The following is an 18,457-nucleotide window of genomic DNA, read 5'->3' as shown; positions in this document are numbered from 1 at the left end:
ATTGTGCAAGATCTGCGAAAGCCCAGGAGATTTGTTTCAGTGCAACTTTCGTTCTAACTGTAGACTCCGAATTCAGTGTTTTAAGAAAGAATGATAAATTTTGCTGAAAATCTGAAATAAGTCAATGTGACAATGCCCCAGGAGCGGAAGCCAACGGCCAAGAAGGGGGCCCAGAAAGCCGTGAGTAAAGTGACAGCAAAGGGCGGGGAAGAGGCAGAGAAGGTCAAGGAAGGAGAGTTGCTCGATCCACAGCTCTAAAGTGATGACCCCGACATCGGCATCTCCTCCAAGGCCATGAACATCATGAACTCTTCCGTAAGCAATGTGTTTGAGCGCTTGGCCAGTGAGGCTTCCCGCCTGGCCCATTACAACAATCGCTCGACCATCATCTCCCCGGAGAACCACGGAAAAGTTCTACAATGTACTGAAATTAACAGAAACTGCTGGCATAAGAACATAAGAAATAGGAGCAGGAGTAGGCCAATCGGCCCCTCAAGCCTGCTCCGCCATTCAATAAGATCATGGCTGATCTGATCCTAACCTCAAATCTAAATTCATGTCCAATTTCCTGCCCGCTCCCCGTAATCCCTAATTCCCAATATGGACCAGGTGAGTCAGTAACTAAACATGCTGACCGCTTCATCAGAACAGCAATGACAACTTAACCCTTCGGGGGTATTTTAACCTCGAAGGGGAATGATATGTGAACCCGTCCGTTAGCACGTAACGGTCAAAGTGTACATGGCGGGGGTGATTTTAAACCCTAAGAACGGGCGGGTTGGGGGCGGGTGGGAGTTGAAAATAGTTGGTTTTTTGGGTCGCAACCGCAAAATTTTCCGACTTTGCATTCCCAATGGGAAGCCCGGGCTTTTCCGCACCAATGTTAAACCCGGAAATAAAGCCGGGTTGCGGTCGCGACCCAAAAAACAACTATTTTCAACTCCCGCCCGCCCCCAACCCACCCATTTTTGGGGTTTAAAATCACCCCCAATGATATCCAAAACCTGTGAGGGTCATGGAGTAAATCACATTGACTTCATGAGTTGCAATTTCAAAGCTGGGGAGCGGGGAGAATGGGTCATCACCAATCGGGAGATTGACGGGATCGGCAGCGATGCTGGTTTTACACCCGATTTTACTCTCCGTTGGATTCCGTTGAAGAGTAATATTGGGCGGGGGTGTAAAACCAGCATTCCACCCGATCCCGTGGGTTTCCCGCCCGGAGACTGAGGTTAAAATTAACCAGTTTGTTTCTGTTTCCACTGCTGACTGTCTCGCTGGGGGGTAATTTTAACTTGGGATGATAGTGTAAATTGGGCCGTATTGAATTGGCCGACCAATATACTCACCATCTAAACCCGCCTCAATGGTTGCCCATTGCCATGACATGCTCCATTGGAGCTGCTAACGGCTGGGGCTAGCTTTCTTCTGCTGGCCTGGTGCGGTTATTGGTTGAGCTGACCACGATGGCAGTTCCCTTCTCCATACAACGTTGCTGTTGCCTCCAGGGTGCTGCGTTCCGTGTTACTCACCATTTTAGCAAATAACAATAAGCGGTGATCAAGGAAATAAAACACACACAACAATCAATAAACACTCACCCACTCTGCTTTTCTCTTTCCCATTGTACCAACAAACGCACAAAAAGTTTAATGTTCGCATTCATGCAAAGTGCGAATATGAATTTTATCAGGTTCCCAACGACAGTCTATTACTCATTCTTTACTGACTAACGGAGAAGGCAATTTGCTGCATCTGGATTCCCAATTAGCCAAGTGTGGCTACTGGCTAACGTATTGAGCAACACTGGGTTAGATAGTGAGGCAGAGGGGTCTGAATGTGGTGTGGCACCCAGCACTAGTGGGCAGCAGCAGGTACTGGCGGAAGGGTCACCCTGAGAGGCCAACATCCTCTTCTAAGCAGGACACAGATGGGTCCAGCCATGAAAAGAAACTACTGGCCTCACACAAGGGGGGGCGGGGGGAGTAATTTAAATTTTTGGCCATAGTTTAAAACAGGCGATATTAGATCGACCGCCCGTTATACATCTCTCCCAATTGAAGTCGATGGAATGGAAAATCGATTGGCTGTCCAGATATCACCTGTTTGTGAAATCTGTGCGTTTCCAGCATAATTAGCCATGTGTTATCACGCTATAAAGTGCTTTGGAACACAGGAGCAAGAGCAGGCCATTCAGCCCCTCAAGCCTGTACCTCTATTCAATTAGATAATGGCTGATCTGTATCTGAACTCCATTTACCCATCTTGGTTCTGTATCACTTAGAGGCCCTACATAACAAAAATCTATCACTTTTAACATTTACTATTGGCTCCCCCACCCCTCCCTCGCCTCAACAGCTTTTCTTGGGGAGAGAGTTCCAGATTTCCACACCCTTTGACTTGACGTTATTATTTGTCGTTAAATATCACCGGACTTTCCCTGCAGTACAGGCCGAGGAGTTGGGAGACACCACACTGAAGCTCTACACTGCCACTGCTGTGAAACTATTGCGCATTAACTATTACCTGTTGAAATTACGGATGGTTATTTTTTTATCATCCGTGCTGGAAATGAAATGTGAAATGATGAGGTTGAAATGCACCTTGGCGATTCCGAGCAGAATCGCAAGGGCTGAATCTCATACGCCCTGCTCGACACTCACTTCCAGTGACGTCAATAGGCCTGAACGTCAAACGGGGCATTTAAGGGGCTGACGCCACATTACCGCCCAGGACCAATTTGTATCCCAATGTGCCAGGGTAAAGAAATCAACATTTGGAAAAATGTACAGCATGTTCTCACCACGCACTGCTCATGTAAAAGAAAGAAAGACTTGCATTTATATAGCGCCTTTCATGACCACAGGATGTCCCAAAGTACTTTGCAGCCAATGAAGTACTTTTGAAGTGTTGTCACTGTTGTAATGCAGGAAACGCGGCAGCCAATTTGTGCACAGCAAGATCCCACAAACAGCAATGTGATAATGACCAGATAGTCTGTTTTAATTATGTTGTTGGAGGGAGAAGTTTCAGCCAGGAATCCAGGGAGAACTCATTTGCTCTTCTTCAAAGTAGTGCCATGGGATCTATTACATGAGAGGGCAGACGGAGTCTCGGTTTAACATCTCATCCGGAAGACGGCACCTCCGACAGTGCAGCACCTCCCTCAGTACTGCACTGGAGTGCCAGTCAAGGTTGTGAGCTCAAATCTCTGGAGTGAGACTTGAACCCGTGACCTTGGGACTCAGAGGCGAGATTGCGGCCAACTGGCCCGCATGAGGTAACGTCTCGATCAATGGAATTGCAAAGTAATGCAAACGTTTACAACTATTTTCATGAGTAAGCAGAAGTTGGGAGAAAATCTGTAAGAAGATCTGCTTCAGTGAGGAAAGTGACTTCCTGAGATTGAGTAAATGGGGGTGTAAATCTCAGAAGAATCGTACAGATGGAAGCCATCAAGAGAAGAGGGAAGTAGCATGGGAAAGGTGATACAGATCACGCCTGGTGAAGAAGAGGAAGTCCACCTAGGTGTGCAAGTTCACTGGAAGGACTGCAAGCAGGAGGTCGCTTATGATGCTCTAGCCTAATGGTTGTCTATCAACCATAGAGGAAGTGTGTAAGAGAAACTGGATTACAGAATTTGAATAAATGTGAGAGATTCAATGGAGAATATCATCTCTGCTTCCCTCTGTTCCTGAGTTACTTCAATAGTTTAATATGCCGAAATAAGTGACAGTTGGTTCTGTAACGTGGACATCAAATAACTTGTGGGATTAACTGTCTCGATCTGGGATGCGCTGCCTGAAAGGGTGGTGACAGCAGACTCAATAATAACTTTCAAAAGTTAAATACTTGAAGGGGAAAAAATGTGTAGGGCTGTGGGGAAAGAGCAGGGGGAGTGGGACTAACTGGATAGCTCTTTCAAAGGGTCAGCACAGGCACGATGGGCCGAATGGCCTCCTTCTGTGCTGCATCATTCTATGATTGGTGTGACTGGATATATCTGATGCAGCACCACCATCGGCTGGAAGTGGGGGGGGTGGGCGTCATTACAAGTTTAAGTAGACGGACCCCATTATAAATGTAGATGTAATGGGGTAATTTTGACCTAACTCGCCAGGCGGTAAACACAGGGGATCGGGTGGAACACCAGTTTTACACCCCGCCCAATATTACTCTCCAATGAAGTCATTAAAATCATGAATTTTAACCTAACCCGCCCGTCGGGAAACTGACGGGATTGGGTGCATCAATGGTTTTACGTCCTGCCCCGATTTTACTCTCCGTTGAAGTCAGTGGAGAGCAATAAAACTGGCGTTCCACCCGATCCCGTCAGTTTCCCGACGGGCGCGTTTGGTTAAAATTAACCCGTTCATTCCTGCTTCCGCCGCTGACCGACTCGATGCACGGGGATAATTCTAACTTTGGGATATGTCCAATTGACCGCCCATTATACATCTCACCTGACTTTCCCTTCTATTGACTTCAATGGGAAGGGAAATCAGACATGGTGTATAACAGTAGCTAATTCAATATCATCCATCTGTTAAAATTATCGCCGCTGTGTATTTCCAACATTTTCATTTTTACTTTAAACATATTTATTCAAGAGGATTACAGACTGCGCTCCATTGCGTATTGTGTTGTCACTGGGAGGGAAATGATAAATGACAATATTAATCCACTCCTAATATTAATTCATCAAGAGTAGGTTTGTCTGGATATCTAAGCTTTCAGCTACGTTTCGATAATAATTAAATGCCCTTTATATGTGTAAGGCGGTTACTTTAAGTGACCCTCCTTTACATGCAGTCCAGAAGAAAGGGTAGAGTTTCTCATTGAACGTGTCAGTGAAGGTGTACAGGTGGGACATGGCGTTGGCATCGCACAGAGACACCTGCCCTGCCGCATAGTCCAGGTAAACTCCCAGCTTCCTGGGTCTCGCATTCAGCGGGAGGTGAGTCGGAGGTGAAGTCAGAGCTTGGTACTTCCAAAACAACAGCTCCAGGGCCCAGAAACCGTTCTCGGGTTTCAACGTGATGTCCTTCTTCCTCTGGATCGACTCTTTGGCCACACCCACGATCCAGGCTGTGTTGTCGCCCACCTCCACTTCCCAGTAGTGCCTCCCGCTTCTGAATCCCTCCGATCCCAGGACGCACAGGCAGGCAGTGAATCTCTCCGCGTTGTCCAGGACGTCCTGTTGTTCCTCAGCCAGTCTCACCTCGGTCCGGTCATCAGACAGCTCGAGGAAGGGATTGGCCGTTTTCGGGTCAAGGGTCAGGGCAGCTGGAACTGAAACAGAGAAAAAAAACGTGCTTTGTTTCTATTTTCACTTACCAGGTAAGCAGTTTGAGCCCATCCACACAAATAACTGACAGCAATGAAGGACATTAAATGGTAAATGATACAATTTAGGACTAAATGATACAATTTTAAAGGGGGTAGAGCATCAGAGAGACCTGGGGGTGTACGTACACAAATCTTTGAAGGTGGCAAGACAAGTTGAGAAGACTGTTAAAAAAGCATATGGCATCCTTGACTTTATTAATAGAGGCATAGAGTACAAAAGCAAGGAAGTTATGCTAAACCTTTATAAATCACTGGTTAGGCCTCAGCTGGAGTATTGTGTTCAATTCTGAACACCACACTTTAGGAAGGATGTCAAGGCCTTAGAGAGGGTGCAGAAGAGATTTACTAGAATGGTGCCAGGGATGAGGGTCTTCAGTTATGTGGAGAGACTGGAGAAGCTGGGGTTGTTCTCCTTAGAGCAGAGAAGGTTGAGAGGAGATTTGATAGAGATGTTCAAAATCATGAGGGGTTTTGAGAGAGTAAATAAGGAGAAACTGTTTCCACTGGCAGGAGGGTCGGTAACCAGAGGACACAGATTTAAGGTGATTGGCAAAAGAGCCAGAGGCGACATGAGGAAACATTTTTTTACGCAGCGAGTTGTTATGATCTGGAATGCGCTGCCTGAAAAGGGCGGTGGAAGCAGATTCAATAGTAACTTTCAAAAGGGAATTGGATAAATACTTGAAGGGGAAAAATTTGCAGGGCTATGGGGAAAGAGCAGGGGAGTGGGACTAATTGGATAGCTCTATCAAAGAGCTGGAACAGGAAAGATGGGCTGAATGGCCTTCTTCTGTGCTGTATCATTCTATATGGGGCAAAGGCAGGTACATGGGGTTGAGGTGCAGTTCAGCCATGATCTAGTTGAATGGCGGAACAGGCTCGAGGGACTAAATGATCTACTCCCATGTTCTTGTTCAGCAGTCGCTATCGTGTGCCTTTGCCGGGGGGGGGCGTGACATGTCATGGAGTCCAACTAATAGAAAATAGCAATGTTAGGAACAGGAGTAGGCCATTCAGCCCCTCAAGCCTGTTCCGCCAAATCCAACTTCTTAAACTTTACATCTGAAGTGCAAAGTGAATGCTGTTTTGTACTTCGCCGTAGTGGGGAAAGGAAATTATAAACAGTTGGAGAAAGATTCGAGGGTTAATCCTGACTCCCTCTCCGCCTGCTCAGAAATGCAGATATTTTGCAAAGAATGATAGGGTCACTGAACATATTGGGAATACGATATTGCAAGAATTTGTCCATCGCTCAACGATACAAAGCTCCATGTTTGGATTGGTGAATGGGCCGTCCGTTTTATACTGAAGTCAACGGAAATTTTAAAAAAGGGGAGAGAACTAAAACTGGCTGCGGAGTCACCATCACCCGTTTTACACTATCGCACAAAGTTCAAAATTACCCCCCATACAGAGTGACCAATATCGTCTCAAATTAATAAACGTTAATCAATTGAACTGTTGTATTTATTTCTACTGGGGAACGATACTTGCACGCATGAAGAAATCAAGTTTTATCCAAACGTATTGGCGATGATCGGTAAATTCCCAATTTTAACCTAATCCGCCCGTCGGGAAACTGACAGGATTGGGGTGCGGCGCTGGTTTTACCCCCCGCCCCGATTTTACTCTCCGTTGAAGTCAGCGGGACGGGACGTGAAACCAGCGTTCCACCCGATCCCGTGCGTTTCCCGCCTGGCGAGTTAGGTTAAAGTTACCCCCATCGTTTCCGAGTGAAAAGTATTTGAGGGGTATTTTCCACAATCACCCTACCGTTTCGCCAATTCGAAAGGCGACTTTACCTGGATTGATGGCTCCCAGCATTCGTTTCCAGACTGCGTACTGCAGAGGCCCATGGAAATCGCCCAGGTTCAGATCGACAGAGACTTTAGTGGGCTGCTTGAACATGACGCCAGATCTGAACAAATATCGAGAGTTGTATCATTGTAAGAAGAAAGAAAGAACTTGCATTTATATAGCGCTTTTCACGACCTCAGTACGTCCCAAAGCGCTTTACAGCCAATGAAGTACTTTTGAAGTCACTGTTGTAATGTAGGGAAACGTGGTGGCCAATTTGTGCACAGCAAGATCCCACAAACAGCAATGTGATAGTGGCCAGACCATCTGTTTTTAGTGATGTTGGTTGAGGGATAAATATTGGCCCAGGGCATTGAGGAGAACTCCCCTGCTCTTCTTTGAAATAGTGCAGTGGGATCTTTCACGTCCGCCTGAGAGGGCAGACGGGGCCTCGGTTTAACGTCTCATTCGAAAGCACTGCACTGAAGTGTCAGCCTGGATTATGTGCTCAAGTCTCTGGAGTGGGAAACCACATCTCACTGATGCTCCTTAAAACCAGGTTGGATGTTATTTCTTTTGCTAAAACTCAACGTCAAAAAATGACATTATATTACATTTCCTCGTGTTATTCTTATGCAAACCTTATGGTAACTGCTGTAGGTTTTGAAGTGCTTTAAGGGGTAGGGTGGTCTTTTGTGAATGAACGAATTTATATAAAGGACAAACAAGAAATAGAATGGACATGTGCAGCCAGCTGTTCAAATCTGTTACAAGTGACACATGCAACGGAACGATGCTGCATCTGACGTGCCGAAGCACTGAGCCATGAAACATTGTGTGGGCTCTCCATGAGTATTTACAGAGGAGTTCAGCTCTGCTCTAAACCACCTCCCAAGCACCAGTTCCAAAGCAGCATGGGGAGACATGTTGTCAGTCCACTCGCTCTGTCGGTGAATGATGCGTCAGGGAACCAGAGGAGCTGAGAGACAACCGGGGTGAAATTGGATATGGGCAGGGGGGGACGCAAAGTAGACGGGAATCGCATTTGCCGATGGTTATACGACGCACCCGATATTCAGTGCTGCTGAAGTCTCTGGGGGGAATTTTAACCTAACTGGCCAGGAGGGAATCCCACGGGATCGGGTGGAACGCCAGTTTTACACCCCTGCCAATATTGACTTCAATGGCGAGTAAAATCAGGCGGGGTGTAAAACCAGCACTGCCCCCACTATCCCGACGGGCGGGTTAGGTTAAAATCGCCCCCACTGGAAGCTGAAAATCAGGCAGAGCGTGTAACAGGCGACCAATGCGATGCTACTCGGTTTACGTCCCCGCCCACGTCTAATCCCCCCACCAAAATTTTCCCAAAATGGTGAAATAACGAGATCCACACCTTTGAGGAGAATTTTTAAAACATTTTCATTGCTACTATCGTTTCGGTGTAAGACCTGTTTCTGTGCTTTTGGTTGATTCAAATATTTTCACAGGAACAAGACACAGACGAAATTGCAAAAACCTGGCCAGTAAGAATGAACATTGTTGATTGCAATATTGCTGGCACAAAGCGCTCAATGTTACAAGATATCGATATAACTGAATATACAAAAGGACGAGTACACACCTCTCAATGATGGCGTTGATGTCCTAAAACAAAGACAGGTGAGAAATATTAAGGGGGAGATTTTTCACGGTGACATGGAAACAAACATAGGAAGGATATCACACAAGCTATCAATTTAATGCTCAAATGAGCAATCATGTCTCCTGTGAATCCTCAATATATTCACCTATTGTCCTCTTCTGGTAAATATACAGACCAAATATCAACTCTTCATATTGACTTATTTTAGAGGCAAAAAAAATCCCCCATTATTCTGATGGAGGAAGGTTTGTTCCCTTTCTCTGAGAAAATTTACATTTAAACCCTGTGGTCTCCCTACCTTTGCCTCTGATCTTAACTGTTCCCTTTCTGTTTGTGACTTACACATGATTTAATTATGAGCTGCTGGAAAGCTCTGGATAATTATCTCGTCGAGCCATGTGAATTGGTTTGTGGACGGTGATTTATTCATCTGACAGGAGCACGGAGAGATTGGGAAGGAAATTTTTGCTTTGTGGACGGTGATTTATTCATCTGACAGGAGCACGGAGAGATTGGGAAGGAAACTTTTCTTGCATGGTAAGCACTAAACGGGTGGTATTGCATTAGTTGCCTTTTCTACGCATTGGTATTCAGTTCTATTGACGTCAATGAATATTGAACAGGGAGTATAACTGCCAACCGATTTGATACCACCCATTTTGCGCTATGCCAATAAACACCAGCAGGGATGTGTTGGGCTGAATGGCCTGGTTCTGTGCTGTACATTCTATGTAATTCAGATTATCGCCTTAAGGGTTGGTGCCTGTTATCCCACAATGTAATTCAAAGCCTCTTATGGCACTAAACAATGATTCAGACGATTAACGCGAATCGCCATGGAACCAGATTAGTCATTTGTGAAGCATGCATGGATATTTCTACCTGTAGTAAACCCGTTTCTTGGATAGTCAGTTTTTTCTGTATAATGGCTGTCGTTTCACTGATGGAGGCGATTTCCACTGAGTTTTTCCTCATGTTTTCCTCTATTTGTCCGGATGCCGTCTGCTCCTTCTGCTTCAGCTTGGTGGTCAGGGTCTGCTCCTCGTCGCTCAGGAACTGATGCAGTTTAGCAAATTCACACTCGATGTTCTTCCGCAGACTGTCGGTCTGTTTCTATTGAAAGAACTCAAAATTTTTTCAGTCGTGGAAGAGCAGACTCTCTGTCAGCCACGGCCAAGTGAGGTCGAATATTATAGTATTATAGTGGGTACAGCACATTCGGCCCATCGTGCCTGTGCTGGCTCTTTGATAGAACTATCCAATTAGTCCCATTCCCCTGCTCTTTCCCCATAGCCCTGTAAATTTTTTCCCTTCAAGTATTTATCCAATTCCCTTTTGAAAGTTACTATTGAATCTGCTTCCACCGCCCTTTCAGGCAGCGCATTCCAGATCATTAAAACTCGCTGCGTAAAAAAATGTTTCCTCATGTCGCCTCTGATTCTTTTGCCGATCACCTTAAATCTGTGTCCTCTGGTTACCGACCCTTCCGCCACTGAAAACAGTTTCTCCTTATTTACTCTGTCAAAACCCCTCATGATTTTGAACACCTCTATCAAATCTCCCCTTAACCTTCTCTGTTCGAAGGAGAACAATCCCAGCTTCTCCAGTCTCTCCACATAACTGAAGTCCCTCATCCCTGGTACCATTCTAGTAAATCTCCTCTGCACCCTCTCCAAGGCCTTGACATCCTTCCTAAAGTGTAGTGTCCAGAATTGAACACAATGTTCCAGCTGAGGCCTAACCAGTGTTTTATAAAGGTTTAGCATAACTTCCTTGCGTTTGTACTCCATGCCTCTACTTATAAAGCCCAGGATCCCATATGCTTTTTTAACAGCCTTCTCAACTTGTCCTGCCACCTTCAAAGATTTATGTACACACACACCCAGGTCTCTCTGTTCCTGCACCACCTTTAAAATTGTACTATTTAGTTTATATTGCCTCTCCCCATTCTTCCGACCAAAATGCATCATTTCACACTTCTCTGCGTTAAATTTCATCCGTCATGTGTCTGCCCATTTCACCAGTCTGTCTGTGTCCTCCTGAAGTCTGTTACTATCCCCCACATTGTTTACTACATTTCCGAGTTTCTCTCTATCTACCCTATCAAATCCTTTAATCATCTTAAACACCTCAATCAGATCACCCCTTAATATTCAAAGGAACACAAGCCCAGTCTCTAATCTGTTTGGTTTTTCCTGTCTGTCAAATTAAAGGTGTTGCTTTAAATCCAGCTCAATGTCTGGTGTAATCTTAATTCGTGAACATGATGCTAAAGCTGAGCTAAACTGTACCAGAAAGTATATCATCAAGTTTGAAGTTAGCACTCATCGGAACATAGGAACATAGGAACACGATGAGGCCATTCAGCCCCTCAAGCCTGTTCCGCCATTCAATTAGATCATGGCTGATCTGGATCTTAACTCCATCTACCCACCTTGGTTCCGTAACCCTTAATACCCTTACCTAACAAAGACTCTCCTCTTAAATACTGGTAAGCTTCTAAACATGATTTGCAGGCAGATTATTGGTTCTACTGGCCCAGCTTTCATTTATAGGGTGCGTCAAACAAGCCAAAAAGGATTATACCCTCTCTTTCTCGCAACTAATATAAGCTTAAATTTCTACTTGCTTCTTCAGCTCTTGCTGCTACTAAGCATTAACCATCGACAGGAGTAAGATTGCAAACGAGTCTTGTTGTTCCAATAACCAACTGACGTCAGATTTATGCCGTTCCGCAGTGATCCAGAGCCCAGAATTTTGTCTTGTTAACTTTCAATACAATTGATTCATATTTCACAACATTTCTTAGGCGACTTCAAAGAGAAAACACACGTCAAATTATAACTGGTTGTGACAGAAACCGACGCTTTCAGTGATTGAATACAAAATTCTTAAAGATCCGCCTTTCTGATACTTGGGGGGTGATTTTAACCCCCAAGAACGGGTGGGTTGGGGGCGGGCGGGAGTTGAAAATTGTTGTTTTTTGGGTCGCGACCGCAACCCGGCTTTATTTCCGGGTTTAACTTGGGCGTGTAAAAGTACAGGCTTCCCATTGGGAATGCAAAGTCCGAAAATTTTGCTGTTGCCACCCAAAAAAACAATTATTTTCAACTCCCGCCTGCCCCCAACCCACCCAATCTTGGGGGTTAAAATCACTCCCTTGAAACTTCCCTTTATTATTGACGAGGAACAAATGCTTTGGTCGCTTTGTGTAATGTGTCAGGGAAGATTCCTTCCGGTCGGTATCTCTGGCCAAATCGTAAAACTCCGAAGACATACCAAGCCGTGGCAATCTTCCTGGACACCTTTACTCTGTCGCTACTCTTGGCGACCAGATGATTCGTCCCCACAAATTAGTACCTGGGTTATCAAACATCTCACCTTCAGTTCCATTGTATTTGCTACTTCTTCCTTTTGACTTTTGGAAATGTCTTCCATTTGTTTCTGTAGACAAGCCAGTGCTTTTTCCAATTTTTCCTGAAACGAAACGGAAACCATCAAAAGGGGAAGGCCCGCGCTGGCTGTCAGCCACTCTTCTGCGATACTCCATAGGCTGCCTAGTCAGGCAGAAAAGACATACTTGCTCTTGAGGCAGTACAAAGGTTCACTCGGTTAATCCCGGGGATGAGGGGGTGGGCATATGAGGAGAGGTTGAGTGGATTGGGACTCTACTCATTGGAGTTCAGAAGAATGAGAGGCGATCCTATTGAAACATATAAGATTGTGAAGGGGCTTGATCGGGTGGATGCGGTAAGGATGTTCCCAAGGATGGGTGAAACTAGAACTAGGGGGCATAATCTTAGAATAAGGGGCTGCTCTTTCAAAACTGAGATGAGGAGAAACTTCTTCACTCAGTAGGTCTGTGGAATTTGCTGCCCCAGGAAGCTGTGGAAGCTACATCATTAAATAAATTTAAAACAGAAATAGACAGTTTCCTCGAAGTAAAGGGAATTAGGGGTTACGGGGAGCGGGCAGGAAATTGGACATGAATTTAAATTTGAGGTTAGGATCAGATCAGCCATGATCTTATTGAATGGCGGAGCAGGCTCGAGGGGCCGATTGGCCTACTCCTGCTCCTATTTCTTATGTTCTTATGTTCTCAAATGGGTAAAACTAACTGTAATTCTTGGGTGGTTCAAGCAAAAGACTATTGAGTCAGGACTTGTGCAGAGGGGACGAGGCAACGATCGCTGCAGAAATAAATTTACGAATGTACTTATTGCGGACTGCGTGATTTTGAACTTTTAAAGAATTGTCCGCTATTAACCCAGCCTCTGAACAGGATAAGTTGGTTCGCATGGAAATAGAAGACGCAAAATCAGTCAGGAAGAAAAGTTCCCCCCACCGGCAGGCAAGCAGACTTCATTCATTTAAAGGTTTTGTTTTATTCGTTCATGGGATGTGGGCGTCGCTGGCGAGGCCAGCATTTATTGCTCATCCCTAATTGCCCTTGAGTTAGCGTTCTGGTAGCCATTGTAAACAAAACATTTTTTTTTATATAAGAAGCCAAAGAAATAATTTAATTAAATTAAAGAGACAGAAGGGAAAAAGTAAAATGAAATTTAATTTTTAAATTTAAATTTTTTTTTTAATGACCAAAAACTATTAAAATAAGGAGTAATATGAGACCCCCCACATTTTTTTAATTTAATTTTTAGTTGTTTGGCAGACATAAAGAGTTATCGTGCTTTTAAACCTGGGATTTTTAAGCGTACCTTTTGGTGGCGTAATTAGTAACTTTCCAGCTGGGCTGATGAGCGATTTTTTCAGTGATTTCTCGGATTGCAGCCTGCGAAGGCCCTTAAATTTGCAGCTGTCAAATCGTCGGCGGACCCTTAGGAGCAAGTTCATGTTTTAGTGCGCGGGTACGAACGCGGGAATTTGCTTCTTGGATCTACCCTAAAAAACGGAGAGCGCTGTTGGGCTCCTCCATTATTTTCAGGAGCGATTTCTGCCCCATTAGAAATTCACCTTGACCGGTAGTTATATGCCTGTTGCACGCCCTGTCAGATATTCAGTTCCACTGACTTCAATGTTGTCACGTTGGATATAGCTCGATAATGTTTGGACTGCAACGAGTGCTGTTGCACCCCCCTCCTTATGTTCAATTGCTCAGAATTACCCAGCATTTTTAGTATTATCTTAACTCGTTTAGCATTGCTGAATTGATTTCATATATGCCTAAAATGCTCTGAGCTTGAAACACCGTCCTTTGAAGGCTGCTGCAATGCTCCATCAAGGTGGCTCAGTGGGTAGCACTCTCACCTCCGAGGCAGAAGGTCATGGGTTCGAGACCCATCCCAGAGACTTGAGAACAAAATCTAGGCTGACTCTCCCAGTGCAGTGCTGAGAGAGTGCCACACTGTCCCAGGTGCCATCTCTCGGATGAGATGTTAAACCAAGGTGGACGTAAAAGATTCCATGGCTTTCTTTAGAAGAAGAACAGGAGTGTTGTTCCTGGTGTCTAGGCCAATGTTTATCCATTAACCAACACCATAATCTCATTGCTGTTTGTGGGACTTTGACTGTAAATTGCTTTGGGACGTCCTGAGGTCCTGAAAGAACATATGAAATAGGAGCAGGAGAAGGCCATATGGCCCCTAGCGCCTGCTCTGCCACTCAATAAGATCATGGCTGATCTTCCACCTCAAGTCCACTTTCCCGCCTGATCCACATATCCCTTGATTCCCTTAGCGTCCAAAAATCTATCAATCTCAGTCTTGAATATACTCAATGACTGAGCATCCACAGCCCTCTGGGGTAGAGAATTCCAAAGATTCACAACCCTCTGCGTGAATGAAAGTTTTGCTCATCTCAGTCCTAAGTGGCCGACCCCTTATCCTGAGACGATGACCCCCTAGTTCCAGACTCTCCCACCAGGGGAAACAGCATCTAACCCTCTAAGAATTTTATAGGTTTCAATGAGATAATCTCTCATTCTTCTAAACTCCAGAGAATATAGGCCAGTTCTACTCAATCTCGTAGAAATGCCCGTTATAATTGTGAGTCTTTTGAGCTGTCTTTCTGTGATAAAATGAATATAAAACATCACTTACAATTCAGAATATTTCTTCACTCCCTACATGCTGTTTCACACAGAAATGCCAAGCGAAGGATGTTTTCTTTGGGTTGCTGTGCGTTAGCGACATCGCAAAACGTGCGGGAAGATTTCCGTTGTCCATTATACACAGCAAAATCCGTAACAGTTTTCCAAAAGTGTATCCACGCACTAGGGCTGTGCTTTCCCACCTTGTGTGCTTGTCAGCCCCTGATTCTCCCCCTCCCCCATTCAATTAACAGACGGGAATATCGCAGGCTACAGAGAGCAGAGGGGGGGGAGAGGGAATCATCCTGCCCCACACGTCTACTCTGCCAAGCCAAACCCACTTGGCACCCGAATTATACTTGGAGTGTAAATGGACAGGGAATGTCCTGAGTGAGTCCGCGGCCTGCGGGTGTCCTGATTACTGCTGCATTTCGGTTTTAACCATAGTGAACCTATAAAAAATGTGTTTACAATTTTTGCTAGCGATCAGGCTAACACTTAGGGGGTGATTTTAAACCCCAAGAACGGGTGGTTGGGAGTTGAAAATAGTTGGGTTTTTTTTGGGGTCGCAACCAGCAAAATTTTGGGACTTTGCATTCCCAGCGGGAAGCCTGGACTTTTACGTGCCGACGTTAAACCCGGAAATAAAGCCGGGTTGCGGTCGCGACCCAAAAAACAACTATTTTCAACTCCCGCCCGCCCCCAACCCACCCGTTCTCGGGGGGTTAAAATCAACCCCTTAGTCACCAGAGGAAGTTAACTGAATATATTTCTACAGATTGCAATAGGATTTGGGGCAAATTCCTTTCTCCACCTCTCCACTTTCCGACTCTCCCACCCTGTTTAACGCCAGTGAGTATAGTCCCATGGCTGCCAACAGCTGCCACATACCTCCTATGCATGCACTTTTCTCATGACTCGGCTTGGGTGCGAACAGGACTTTGCATGGTGACGGCAGACAAGCACATGGCAGAGCCTATTCGAAGTGCGATGACCGTTTAATTTTTCTCGCTGAGGTTAATCCCTTCTCCCTTGTAACCTAGATACGTCAATGCACCCCATTGCTATCGCGGTTGACCAGTTAACTACCGGAAACATGTATTAATAGGCGTAATGGTTAAGTAAGGTGCGAGCGCATATTTATATTGTGAAGTACAGTCCCTTGTAGGGTGAGGTGCCGATTGAGTGACCTGTAGGGGTGAAATTGGAAATGGGCAGGGGGACACAAAACAGACGGAATCACATCTGCCGACAGTTATACCACACGCCAGATGTTCAGGCCTATTGAAGTCCGGCGAAGCGTAAAACAGGCGACCGATGCGATTCCGCCCGCTTTTACGGTCCCCGGCCCGCCCCCCCCTCTCCACCGTCCAACTCCACCCCAATTTTGTGTCCGCTGCACAAATCCGACTGAAAGCTCCCCTGCCATTTCCACTAACCCGTTTCACTGCCTCTTGGTGTTTCTCGCATCGGAACGCCGTCTCGTCCTGACCCTGGTTCAGGATCAATTTCCGGACGCTCTCCACCATGTTGGACACGAAGCAGTTGGACCTGACTTGCTTCCGAGGAAACTCTTCCCTGCAGTTCGGGCAGGAGACGTCCCCTTCCACCTCCGCCCAACACTGCAGAATGCAGCTTCGGCAGAAGTTGTGCCCGCAGTCGATGGTCACTGCGTCCCTGTAAAAATCCAGACAGATGGAACAGGTCACTTCATTCCTCATGTTCGCTATTTCCCGTCCGGATGCCATTTTAACCCAGTGGCTACTTTCATGGGTTGTATCACATTCGGTTTCGAAAATCAGAATGAAGTTTCGCTGAGAGCAGAATTTATTGCTCGTTTTTTTTTTGTCTGTTACTGGGGCAGCGTTCTGAAAATGAAGGACTTTGCATGCAGCTATAGCGGGGAACTCAGCAGATAAGCTTGAGGCGAAGTGATAACACGATTGAGACAGTACGTGCCATTGAATGGATGTGTAAACTGCAACAGTAAAGAACAGAACATGTTCGAGCTGATGCTAAAAACCCCTTGCACAATGAAAGATCCTTTCGTTTCCCAGGACAGCAAAGCGGTATCGTTAGTTCTGCTGCCTATTCCAGTTGTAATGGTTTGTCTGACGAATCTTCATCATCCAGCATGATGTTCTGACAAGCTAACAAGTGGGGGTTACTTTCTGATCTTGGGAGCGTTCTCTGAGACAGGTCCGCCAACTTAACAGGGCAGAGAATCGCGAAGGTGGCCTCCGTGAGCTCGTTGGCCAGCCCGTTTTACGCCATTGCCTTCAATTGAAATGAAAATTAGGTGCAGTGTAAAATGGGCTGCCCGTTTCACATTGTGGATCAATGTCACCCCCCTCCCCCCCACTAACGTTGGGTTAAGGGCAAGTTCTGCTTTGCTTGTTACAGCTTCCATCTTTGCCTTTTATTCAGGGTAATCCCTCTCTCTGGGCTATTGCGTTTCGGGTGTTTATTCGTATTGGATAGGGATTAAGCAGACTTTTGCTAAAGTCCGAAAACACTGCAAACGCCCTTCGCGAGCACGAGATTTTACATAAATCCGTGGCGATTCTCCCGTCTTAACTTTGGCATAAAATCGGCAGAAACCCCGTGGAAACACCGTTGTCGCTTTTCGCAGGAAGGAGTCACGCTTTTCCGGGATTTGCTCTGACCTTCCGCCAAAGTTAGGGCGGAAGGTCGGGAGAACCTTCACGGTAAAATCGAGGCGCAGCTCTTTAAGGGCTGGTCAACGTTGCTGTTTGCGGCAGTTTAAAGGGTGGAGCAGCGTCCTGCTCATCGCTGAGCGCCATCCAACTGCCACCTATTGACCCAGGATTGTCATTTTCTCATCCACAATCGTTACATTCTGATAATGGTGGGGGGAACGTCATCAGCTTCCGATCTGGATTTGGGTTAAACACAAGGAATAATGAGACATCGGGAAGTGAAAGATTTGTGATGGGAGTTGGGAATAAATGGCACTCAGTCCGTTGGTAGTCCAAATGTGTAATATTGACTTAGTTTCCAAAACGATGTTTCCTTCATGACGGGAACCAAATTGGAAACTGAACTTGGGGCCCATTTTAACCTAACCCACCCGTCAGAAAATTGACGGGATCGGCGGGGGTGGGGGGGGCAATGCTGGTTTTACACCCAGCCCGATTTTACTCTCCATTGGAGAGCAATATTGCACGGGGGCATGAAACCAGCCTTGCAACAATCCCGTGGGTTTCCCGCCCCTAAAATTGGACAAAGAGAAGCAAAGGAGGTCACAGTTGGAGAGAACAGAGTGTTCCAGGATAGACTTTTCGAGGGGGGTGTTGGGGCCAGCAGTTTCGAAGCGGGAACCAGTACCTGAGTGAATGATCGTGTCGACGAGGATTGAGATTTTTCTGTTGGCAACATTGGCATCGCCTTATTTATTGCCCATCCCTAGTTGCCCTCAAAAGATGGGATGAGCCTTTTTCTTGGAGCAATTGTTTTTACAGTTGGATGTCTTTCTGGACTATTTCACGGGACATCAAGAATCAACCACAGCACTCTCTATGGCTGTTTTATTCTTGTGTTAGCCCACAAATTACCAGATTTTGCACCTTGCCATTGTGGGATTTTGAAATTATGAGCTCTAG

At 45.7% G+C, this 18,457-nt stretch overlaps 1 protein-coding gene across 1 annotated transcript; it reads right to left on the bottom strand.

Annotated features, from left to right (window-relative positions):
* Positions 1-4,741: 4,741 nt before the first annotated feature.
* LOC137305268 (E3 ubiquitin-protein ligase TRIM39-like) lies at positions 4,742-16,555 on the bottom strand. The gene is made up of 6 exons (XM_067974125.1): positions 16,274-16,555; positions 12,149-12,265; positions 9,671-9,901; positions 8,768-8,790; positions 7,152-7,267; positions 4,742-5,292 (listed from the first exon to the last, which is right to left on the bottom strand). The coding sequence occupies exons 1-6, from the start codon at positions 16,553-16,555 to the stop codon at positions 4,766-4,768; spliced, it is 1,296 nt and encodes a 431-aa protein (XP_067830226.1). The 3' UTR covers positions 4,742-4,765.
* Between the last annotated feature and the right edge of the window lie 1,902 nt (positions 16,556-18,457).

Source organism: Heptranchias perlo, chromosome 39 (genome assembly GCF_035084215.1).
Source record: "Heptranchias perlo isolate sHepPer1 chromosome 39, sHepPer1.hap1, whole genome shotgun sequence".
Classification (NCBI taxonomy): domain Eukaryota; kingdom Metazoa; phylum Chordata; class Chondrichthyes; order Hexanchiformes; family Hexanchidae; genus Heptranchias; species Heptranchias perlo.
The sequence above is the reverse complement of the archived record's forward strand: the minus strand, read 5'-3'. Positions and strand labels throughout refer to the sequence as shown.